The sequence below is a fragment of the Corvus moneduloides genome, chromosome 10, assembly GCF_009650955.1.
Source record: "Corvus moneduloides isolate bCorMon1 chromosome 10, bCorMon1.pri, whole genome shotgun sequence".
NCBI lineage: Eukaryota > Metazoa > Chordata > Aves > Passeriformes > Corvidae > Corvus > Corvus moneduloides.
In genome coordinates this window covers 12,058,617-12,070,371 of record NC_045485.1, presented here as the reverse complement: position 1 = coordinate 12,070,371, position 11,755 = coordinate 12,058,617, and the positions used below count along the sequence as shown (strand labels likewise).

The 11,755-nt window shown below is 38.8% G+C and overlaps 1 protein-coding gene across 6 annotated transcripts in view; it reads right to left on the bottom strand.

Moving 5' to 3' along the window:
* Positions 1–282: 282 nt before the first annotated feature.
* Positions 283–11,755, bottom strand: part of U2SURP (U2 snRNP associated SURP domain containing) — a 51,319-nt gene continuing 39,846 nt past the window's right edge. For all 6 annotated transcript variants that reach the window (XM_032119916.1, XM_032119917.1, XM_032119912.1 and 3 more), the window contains 4 exons: positions 5,294–5,404; positions 3,020–3,138; positions 2,064–2,240; positions 283–799 (listed from right to left, as the gene is read on the bottom strand). In XM_032119916.1, coding sequence (XP_031975807.1) covers positions 661–799; positions 2,064–2,240; positions 3,020–3,138; positions 5,294–5,404 — 546 coding nt within the window. In that variant the 3' untranslated portion in view covers positions 283–660. The remainder of the gene's footprint in view (positions 800–2,063; positions 2,241–3,019; positions 3,139–5,293; positions 5,405–11,755) is intronic.

The following is an 11,755-nucleotide window of genomic DNA, read 5'->3' as shown; positions in this document are numbered from 1 at the left end:
TTAAAATGGAGACATAGGAAGCAAAGATTTACCTGTAAAGCTTATCAGGGTAGGTACCAGACTGCTCAACTCTTCTTACAGTAAAATCTCACAGTAGGAAAGAAACCCCATTCACTGGATTCAGAAGGTGCTTTTATCTGGATAGCCAGACCAGTGAGAACAGGAACAGAGCCACACTGAACCATCCAAGCACCACAGTCTGTCTGAAATACACAATACTTCCAAACAAACTGTGCACTCCCTTAGGGATTTGGATCACCAGTGGGGCAAGAAAACAACATCTTCATTTTCTGTTCAGATTTTATTTGAAATCTAATTCAAATTGTCAAAGCTACAAAAAGGGGGAACATTTGGGTTATTTCAGCTATGTCACAACGTTCTAAAAACAAAATATCACTACTGCCAGCAGATCAGTTACACACATTTCTGATGAAACTTCTAAACACAAAAATGTTTCTTTTGGGAAATAGTCACAATGAAGATATTTTGTACAATATAAAACAATGACAGGTCTACAGATGCCGATACTCATGAGTATACACGTGCATTCACAAAAAAAAATAATCAGGAATGCTTTTTTGTTTTTAAACAGACTGTTCAGGCACAAAAACAAAACCGCATTTCCAGTAAGTGACAGCATCATAAAAAATATTAACAATGTCAGTGTTTGCTTTTCTTTGACTTCTTGTGAGATCTGTGAGGAGAACGGGACTGAGACCTGGATTTTTTCCCTGACTTTTTAGGGGATCTAGATCGTGATCTTCTTGATCTTTTGGGTGTCCTGGAGCCAGATGGCGACCTAAAAAAAAAAAAAAAAAAAAAAAAAAAAAAAAAGGTTTATGTCAAATACTAACAGATTAAAAGCACCTCTTCCTGATGTTATTTGTCTTCATTTATTGAGCCAAACAAGGTAGAAAGTATTTTTCCCTAGTAAGGAAAGTAACAGAATGCTATCTTGCTTTTGAGAAAAAGGCCATTTTTGCATTATGAGGTTTTGAGACAATTTTGGGCTTAACTTCAGTGCTTAGAACCCACAGGAAAAGTAACACACTCATGTCCTTAAACCCACATCAGGAATTCACAGCCTTTCACATACTAACCACCTTGGCTCTTATATTAATTGCAGCTTATGTCCACATAGAAATGAAAAACTATGTTCAATTGTGTTACAGTCAAATACTTCTGATTTTCATCAAACATGTTCAGATTGTGATGCAACTCCACAGGAAAAGAAGGGACACTGAATAAATTTACTGTCATCTAACCCAAACTTAATATATTGATCTAATATAATGAAAATTGAATGAGCATCATATCAACTCAAAAAAAACCCCTCAAATACTTTTCTACTTTTACTTGAAATCCTTATTTATATAAGCACAAGAATACTGTAGATTTGTGTTACGATTTCCTCAACACCATCAAAGGAATTTTTCTCAGCATGACTGAGGAATTTTGTATCAGTAAGATATTCTATACCTCTAAAAGAAGTGGAAGGTGAACTTTCAAGTTACAGCAACATTAGTACAATAATAAAATTTCACCTCAAGTTTAACTAAAGACAAATACTTGTGTCAGAGTGGAGATTAGGAAATACCTAGTTTGGAAACAAAACCCCATAACCAGTATCTAATTTTTTTCCCCTTAAGAAACAAACTATGGGAGTGAGGAGCTTCATGGAAGCTAATCTTCAGTGAAAGGCTACATGGTCACTGTAATTTGAGAGGGTCTATAGAAGGGCTATAGAAATTTTAGAAGGACTACAGAAGACTTTTCCTTTGAAAATAAAAAGAAAGGTGCTCTAGTTTAAAGCCATATTTCTTAAAATCCCCAGTAAACAGGTAAACAAAACTACAGCAGAGCAGAGTCTGGAGTTGTCAGGGCAGGAGGCTGTGTACACTTCCAACCCCAGTGTCCAAAGGTATTAATGAGGAGCAGGCACTACAGAGCACTGTGAGAGGAAACCGGAGTATCAAATGTGCTCTGCTAAAACACACATCCCCTCCAAAACCCCAGCCAAACACACCCATCAGCTTCCTGAAACAGAGGAGATACCAGCTCACCTTTTGCCTTTTTTACTGACATCTCTGGGAGAATCTTTGTGTGAAGAGCGGGAGCGGGAGCTCTCCTTGTGAGAGCGCTCGGAGCGCTCGGAGCGTTCCGATTTGGGCGAGGGAGACTTGGCTCGGCGGCTGCCGCTGCTGCGGGACGGGCTGGGCGTGGCGCTGTGCCGCCTCTTCCTGGGCATGGGACACACACACACGGGGAGTGAAAACGGACAGTAAGAACATCTGTTCCTTTCTGCAGGGATTTTCTTTAGCCAATGTGATGTCAGATACTTGTAAGTAATTAAGATATAGTAGGCTTTTTATTATTAAAACAAAAAATCAAGTTTAACATGTGCAACAGATTTTCTCTGCTTGAAAATAATTAAGGCCTGTGAGTCATTTTGTAGTGTAAAAACATTCTGTCACAGCTCCCTGAAAAGCAAGGCCTTTTACCATAGCTACACTTAGAACCATGGCATAGTTTGGCTATGCAAGTGTTAGAAGATCAGTGTCCAATCAACTACGCCAAACCCAGCTGTTCAGAAGGATCTGCACTATGAGATGAGTAACATTTAAACCACTGCCTGTCATTTGTGGTCTGTCTTCAAGACAGTTTCCTGACTGAGACACTGCAGACAATTCACCGCTACAAGACAGTTTAACCCCGTTTGCAACTGGTCATCTTTTTACCATGTTTCCTCAGGGCATAGATGAGCCAAAGGGCAACTCTATTCAAAGGGGAAATGGTTCCTCCCTTGGGGCAGAGTAAAAATGACAATTCCTTGAACACTGGAGCATGTTTTATTAGTCAAAGCATGGGTTTTGTTTGGATTTTTTGTTTTTTGTTTGTGGTTTTGTGTTTTTCTTTTAAAATCAGATGCATGATAGAGCGTAATTTCAGGGCTGCCATTGCCTACGAAGACACTGTTAGGGTTTTCCTCCCATCCACTTTACTCCAAGGATAGCCATACCTCTCTTTTCGTGTTGGTGTACATTCCTCCTTTTCCTTCTTATCTTTGGACCTGGTCTCACACTTTTCCTTGTCCTTTTTGTCTCTGTCCCGTTCTCTTTCCATCTCTTTTTCTTTTTCCTAGATTATTAGAAGCATTCATGATTTCAGATAAGGGTGAGTAATTATTAGAGGCAATCAAGCTAATCACAAACAGCATAAAAGCAGTGAGCACTGATGGAACACAGCACACGATCTGAACTGATGGTCACACCCTCCCACCTCTTCAGCCCTTTGCTTCTGCAAAACATTTACTGTAACACAAACGCTAACAGAAACATGAGGGATGTCACCCTGTGTGAGAATATCTGAGTAACTGGAAATGAACAGTCTTCAATGTTACAAATTTCAGGGAAATATTACAGCTGTAATAGATTTTCTAAACTAAACATGGAAGAATACCAGGAACCTCCTTCTACTTAAAACATATGGCATTCAGCCTCATTAATCCAGATGGAAAATTTATATACTCTCATAACTAGAGGCTATCTAAAGACAAAACAAAAATACAAACGAGATTCTGCAATAACATCTACTCTGTCAAAAACAAACAACTATAGTCCATTTTTAGGTGTCAACAGGACCATTCTGAAAGAAAATATATACCCTGAGCACACGTAGTCTGTCAAACAGAAGACTAACTATACAGAAATAAACCTCATCAGCAAGTCTGAACACAGAGGTCAGATGCTGTGGTTTTTAGTACTGATCAATCATTAAAGCAAATTCATTCCATGGCAAAAAATAATCTAAAATCACTGCACTCTCAAGCTGTGCCAGGTTTATTTGATAGCATAACTGTGCATTTCATCCTGGTATTTTAAATAGCTCTAAGTTTCTTGTCTCTAAACAATATACAATGCTGCTGGGAAATTACTCTTGGACAGCTTATTTTAAGTTTGACAAAAAAGAATGACCAACCACCAAGTTCATGGGAAATGTAATCAGAACCAGTATTACATTACTATTATAAAAACTAACTTTATTATGGCATTAAAGCAAAAGATGAAATTATTCCCTTAACAACAGTTACTATTGTTTTAAAGAATGGTTATAATTATCATTAAGTATTTCTTTCTTTCTTGAAAGTGAAAGAGACAATTATTAAAAATCCAAAATACAGTGAGCTGGTTGAACTCATTCAACACAAGGCACCTAAAACTTTATCAAGATTGTTATTATCAATTTCTGTTTGTTTAAGCTACTGTCTCACTAAGCATTCTGTGCTTACTGTACAAATAATTTCTTTTACAGAAAACACCAAGAAAGTGGAAAGTTTTATGATACAACTACATTTAGAAAGAAAGTTACTCATAAAAGTCTTATAAAGTCTTAACTGCAGTCTTAACTGCTAACATCAACTTGCAATGTGTACATCTCCTTCAGGGATCGGTTTACCTAATTTTTACAAGTCTCTTTCTTCAAGGTACTGTGAATTAGTCAGATATTGAGCACTAAATAATGCAAATAACAAGTGACAGAAAAAGCCCTCGTGGAAGCTGCTTATTCAATTTAGCTTCCAAGGAACTGCACGGGTACCTAACTTCACCACTGATCTGTCAGGCTGTGAAACCAGATCAGAAAAGCAACTGTCACTTATCCTCCCTCACTAAATGCAATGTCCAAAGAGGTTATATTTTATCATTGTGTTTCAAAGGTTGGAGATTACATCATATCACATATAAGATGTTAACTATTAAAATCGCTCTGACTTCATAGTCCAAAGAGGACTACTAAAAATGGTCATGGTACAGAATTAGTCACATGTGGGTGAATGGATGAGCTGGAATTATTCACGAAACTTAAGACACTGGAGAATCAGAAATAGATATGCTGCTTAAAACTATTCTCTCCCTTCCTTGGGAAGCCTTTAGCACAAGAGATCAATTACTAAAAGCAAAATGAGAAGCCTGATGAACATCTTCAACTGAGAGCTGTCCCCTTCCTTTCCCACACCTAACAGTTTGCTTCATGCAGTAGACCCAAGAGTGGTCTCTAAGGTTTCTATACACTCTATGACACCCAGATGTAAAGGGGGAAACACTACAGTATTTTGATTAAAAAAGGAGATTGTAGGTATTCTGCCGAAAGCACTTGGACTTAAACACGCAGTCTGACATTACAGTAGTATTTTAACAAGAACCATGTGTTGTTATGCTTAATGCCACCCTACATTCAATCAACTCAATAAAAGCCTATCACAGAATCAGAGGCAAACATAAAGAACAGTTCTTACCCTCTGGAGCAGCTTGTCTCTATAGTGTTCAACCTGTTCCTGAAAACTCTGGCCTGGTTTCTTGGGTCTTTTCCCAGACTCTAACTCATCCTGAAACTTCATCACCTTAAGCTGTGAAAATAATACTGACCATTAGATTATTTGGCTTATTATTTATCCAGTTAGGCAGGTGGCTGAAAATGAAATTTCCATGATTTATAATCTGTGTTCTTCATTCCTTCTATACAAGCTTGTGCACAGAGGTACCAGATTTATTTAAACTGGATCAAAGTAACAAAACCACACACTTATCTGCAGGCACCTGCAGTTGTTTACAGACATGGTAAGAACTAAAAATAGAGGGAATTTTTTTCTGTTATTCTATTAAATTCTGTTCCCATCATTAGTACACTGCACCCTTGTCTTTCCTGGGTCATTATCTGGTTTTTTTCTTTCAAAATGAAATCATTTACTGCAGGTGTCAATACATTCTTTCAATTTCTCTTGTCTACTTCAAAGTTTCCTTCGGAAACTGCCTTTTTGCATTAACCCTAAATGTTAAAATAAAATGACTGACATAATTAGGACATAAAACAATGCATCTCCTCTTCAGGGTTGTTTGCACAGAGTGGCTGATTTGAAAGAACTGATTTTTACTAACATAATACTTTTTCATGTGCTAACAAGCTTACCAACCGACTTCAGTTCCCAAGTGCTGCTAAATGTAACACTAAATTTGCTGCAGTATCCCCGGCAGAGTCACAAAGTTAAGCATATGTCAGAATTTCTCCATGTGTTGTTTTTTTGTGGATTGTTTTTTTGGGTTTGGGTTTTTTTTTTTTGGTCTCGATGAGCTAAAACCTTCTCCAAGTTGATTCACATAATGAAACTTCACTCACATCTCTTATCATCTGTCAATTCTTTACTCCTAGTGACATGTCCTTGTACAAACAATCCTTCAATTTGTTTTGGAGAAGAAAGTGTCTCTTTTTTGGGGAAGGAAGGAAGATCTTGGTAATAGTTCAGGTTGTATTTGTCAGCCCTCTTCCAAATGTTCATGCTCTGACCCTCCTGCATGTCCTGTTCCAATACCGACATCCTATACATTAGTAGATTTTTCCAGTGCTCGAGGTTTTATTTTTAGCAAACACACAAAGTTATTTTCTCTTTAAAAATATTTAATTCTTCCACACTGAAAACACACAAAGGAAAAGACTTTGCAACTATGTCCATTTTGATTATCAGAAAGGATTCTTATTCTCCAGGTCCTCAATTCCCCAATATGAAGTAGTCACAAAATCAAACTCTGCAGGGTTTTTCCTTCCCTCTCAAAAATCGAGCAGACTGGATCTAATCAGCCCTTCCAATTACTGACAGAAAGGAAAGGTATCACAAAAACAAACTAATCACGAGTATGTTAAGAAACATAAAATCCAAGCAAGGATAACACTATTTTGAACAGGATCCCCTTTCCCTTCAGTTACAGAGCTTATGCCAACACCATTTTTCATTTTAGTCTCAAATATAAGGGAACAACTTGCTTTAGGGGAAAAAGAAATAAAACTTTAAAAAAGCAGTTACCTCACATCACAGTAAATTTCTGTTAACTATTCTGCTTCCCTCCCTCACTTACAGAGTCTGCTCTCCCTGCAGTTGAGCATTTTTTCTTACAATTCAGCCAATGGAAAACTGTCATCATCATTTGTCACATACCACCTTCAATAAAGGCATGTTTTTCTTCTCCCCCCTTCAAATGCAGAGTTCCAAAGGCAGAAATACCTTCTGGAAACATACTCAGTTTAACTGTGTACCACCTGTTCTGATAAAAAATCAGAATAGCATTCCCTACCATCATGTAAACTCCAAGGTTATCAGCTGCTCAGCATCTTCAGTACCAAGCAGGAGGAGTGCAGAGGAAGCTTAGCTGATCCAAGAAGCCTCTTGGGCTGTCATAGCATGAATATGCCCATAAGACTTTTTTTTCCCAACTAAGTAACCCAGATAATTTAAAAAAACAAAACTAACAAAAACTCAAACCAACAAAGCCCAAAGAAACCCTCCATCCTCATCAGATTTTATTTCTTTACAGTTTTAGCCAACAAAGCTGTGACAGTCTCTGTTTAATGATATTTAGAAAGCAAGGAAGCCTAAGTCTATAGCCCAAAGAAACCCGAGATGAAAATAAACTAGGAATCCCAACAACAGGCTTTACCTGATTTAATAAGCTAAATGGATGCAAAAATTGCTGACATGCATGCCATACAACCCACTGTTGGCAGCAGGTTTTAAATGGCAAGAGGAATTATTTGCACATAGTTTCTCCAGAAACTGTGGGTGGAGTGGGGCGGTGAAGGTGGTCATTAGCAGGTGCCTCGAGAAGAGAGAAAATAGGAAAAGCCTACCCTATGGTAACATCTCACTCAACATCTCCCCAGACTCCAGCTATGGTAGGATCATGTGGTTTCTTGAGACAGCTCTGGTCTTTTACACACCAGCCATGGATGGATCTCTCCTCCACACAATCTCTGTATCTCCCTTTGAACCCATGTAAACTGACTCATTCTAAAAGATGCTGTGAGCAGAGGAAATGACTACACCCCCTGGAAAAGGCGACTAAGTGTTACAAAGTGCTGAGATGGTATCAACAGCGCACTACAGAAAGACAGGCTCTTCCATCCACTCCTGCACTCCAAGCACAGAGGCCCCTTCCACCCTTCCCTTGCACCAGCTGCAGTGCTTGGCTGAGCCTTCCATTCACTATTTCACTGCTCACTGTATACTGGCCAAAGTGAACACTCTTCTCACGACCTCTCCATGCAGAGTACAGGATGCTCATATCCCTATCACACAGTTCAAGATACTCCCACAGGAGAAAGATCCTTAACACTTAGACTTAAATCTGCTTAAGCATCTAATTGATTAATTTTGTGAGCATTTCACTTTGTAAACCTGCATTGAGAATGAACTAATATATCCTCAATGCACTGGCTGTTCTTTAACTATTCTTGTTCAACAGACAAGAACTGTTAAGCCTGTTCATCTTTAGGAATAAATACACTGATTTTTATCTGGACTATCCCCAAAGTCAGTAATATGAATGATAAAATGGAAGGGGAAAATGTTTCAAATCCCTGTGCCCAAACTTTGCAATTCTAATTCCTTAGACAGAGCAGCCTCCCAGAGCAGAGTTCCCGGTCTTCAGAGACTGCAATGCAGAAGTGTCAGATATCACTGCTGTGAGCGATCCCTACTTAATGCTCCAGTGCAGGATCACATTTCTCACTAACACGAGGAGCTCTTTCCTACAAGCTCAAGACAAACACTCCACAGCATACCTCTTGTCTATTGGTTCTCATCTGGAGACTTCCTTCCTCTCTCACTGGACCCATCTGAGGAGAGTTTAAAGTGTTCAGCCTTAGCTAGAAGCTGAGGCCTTGCTTACAGCCCACCCAGGAAGCAAGCAAGCTAAAGGAACGGGTAACATTTTGCTACCACAGCTCAGGGAAACCAGACTGCTGCAAACTGAAGCTCTGCTTTTTCCATTTAGATACCAACAGGTGTGTTGTCAGTAGCCTCCCTCACTTAAAATTGATCTGCTTCCAAAAACTGTTCTTGGTTTTCTAACCTTCTGCTGATACTGAGACCATGCACAGGATCTTCAGTGCAAAAAGGCTTTTTCACAAGAGGTTATTCCACAGTTACACAGCCTCTCAACTTAAAGCGGCCACATTCAAACATAACTAATTTGAGATAAATTAGCTGCATGCTACATATTAGGATGAACTAGGAAGCTCATCACCAGACACTTGATGAAAGATAGGAATTTCTGCTTGGCAAGTAATGTAAGCACTTCAGTATAGACTGATTAGATACAGACAGGACAGACATCCAAACAGACCAAAGTGTTTTGGTTTTCTTCAGAACAGTCTTGCAACAACAATGGCCATCACAAGTCCTAGATTTTGCCAGAAGCAGAGCAAAATATTTCTTTGAAAGCTTGATCTTTCCAGCAAGTCTATGAGTAGTGGAATCTCTGCAGCTACAATATTATCAACAACAGATGACAGATGTACTGATGTACACATGTGAGATATCTCTTCTGCCACAGAGCCCTCTGGCACGCTCCATCACACTCACAGGTTGCCAAGAGTCTTGGAGCTAAGCAATTCCTTGCTTTTGTAAAACAGAAATAAGAGTCAAAGATTTAAAACAGACCAGAATCTTCTGAGTAATCATCATCGTCAAAGAAACAACTGCTATAAATAGCAAAACTATTGGTTAAGCAAAAGGCAATTTGTCTCATCTGTTATTATTAAGCCACAATCAGTAGGATACTTAATAGCATATCTTTACACCATTTTGCATTAGCCTCAAGTGAGCCAGCTACAGAAACCTCCACAAACTGCAAAAACCAAAGGGTTATATATTGTTTCAGTGATGATTACAGACAGCTCCTGTGACCTGACAAACAAATACTCAAAAGTTGAGTATTCTGCACACTAAGCACCATAATCCAGAGAAAGAAATATGGAAATTTTATGGAACTTCTTGACGAAAGTAACCACCTTTCCTTTGTGACATCCAGGAAACTCTCTTTGGCGCTTGGTAGAAAAATAAATCAGACTTTCAATACCATGAGGGGGCAGGGGGTGTTTGGTGTGGAGTATCTGTGCAGGGGGCAGCGAGGTACTGCCAGAGCACAGACACAGGATGGTGTAACAGGATCCAATCCTGCCCTTCCTGAAGCTGGGGGTACCAGCAGAAAGGCCCAGCAGGAAGGAACCCTCCACACCACTGGTCTCCTACCTCAGTCAAACACTGCTTTGAGGTCTCAGGTGGCCAACATAAAGGTGAGTAAAGCCAGATACTAAGACGGACTAAAATCCTGTTTAACCCTTTTGGAAGCACTGATATGTCTGGACTTATGAACAGCCTGCCTCCTGCTGCAGATGAAGCCTGTGCTGTGCTTTTTTGTTTGTTGGAGTAGGATTATCAAAACTTGTGCAGCAAGGTGGAGACAGAAGTAAGACACCTTAGAGAAAGGTACAAAGCGGACTATGCTGCTTCATTTTGTCTGTGAGTTTTTGTACACTCTAAGGGAACATGCTTAATGAACAATTTAAATAATAAAATTCCCATTTTTCTACCACTTCACAACACCAAGGTCTCTTTACAAAGAGGAATACACCTTTCTTTTAGATGTCCCCGAGGGATGAAAGGCACACAGCACCATAAAGACCATTCCGAAATTTAAGTTATAATACAAAGAAAAGTGCCAATCTTTCCACACTTAAACAGTTAAGAAATCACTGTTCTTCAGTGCTACAGGAAAGCCTCTGCTCCTGCTAAGTTCTGGAAAGAATTCACACTTCAGAAGGATTAACAGGGGTATGAGGCAAGGCAAACAAAAGGTTACTAAATTGTCTCCTCTGATGTGATGGCTGAGGCCAAAGTTTGTTTCTTACTTCACTTTCCCCTTCCAGCTAACAAGCTTAATTTACTAACTGTGCCAAGAGAAAGAACTGTTGCTCTATTAATGAATTTCCAAAAAATGCATGAAAAAATGTTTCTCAGCTTCCCTGGCAGTCACTGTGTAGACTGTGCAGCTAGTGAATCAGACTTCACCAATTTTTTTGCCAAATATTTTACACAACATTTTTTTACAGTGCATATTAGATGGCATAATTCTTAAAGCTGGTAATTGGTTGGTTTTTTCCTCAGCCCCTTCCCTGAAATTAATAATGGATGTGGGTTTTGGCAGGGACTGGGTACATACTAAGAAGAAACCATGAGTGTGAATGCTTTGAAGTAGTACAGGGAGTACTTTCTTGTCAATTACAAACTTGATGAAAATTTTAAGTACTCCTACATAGTGTCTGAAATGTTCTCAAAAAGGAAAAAAATTGTTCTCCTCTTCTGGCAGTTCCAAAAGTGTAAAACCAAGATGGTAATTCACTTACCAAAAAGAATAAAATGCAAACATGCACTTGAAAAACTCAGGTATTTGCCACCTAAAACTTTTACTGACAGAGTACATTGATGAAAGAACTTAAAACACTTGTGCAGTGTAAAAGTGACAATGGTTAAAACAAATCAGTGCCAAACCTGCTTCCACAACTGCCAAGATAAGGTCCGTAAAACAGATACTCAATCTGAAAGGAGCTCTTTCCATAACTGCTACAATCAATATTACAGAAACATGAAAATTAGTTTCACTTGTACTTTCATTAGTCTAACATCATGTATTTTCTACAAAAATACTGCCACCATGAGTCAGGTCAGACATAAATCCCACTCCGCTTCTCACACTCAGAATTTACTCACTTAATATGGCTACATATCATGAACTTTCAAACCGCTGCACAAAACAAGAGGTTTCTAAGTGCTTAGTGAGAGTCTATTAATTTCAATAAAATCTGAATAGTTAAAGGGAGGCTTATTTGAGAGAAACAACATTTGTGACATTTTCAATTATTGGCTGAA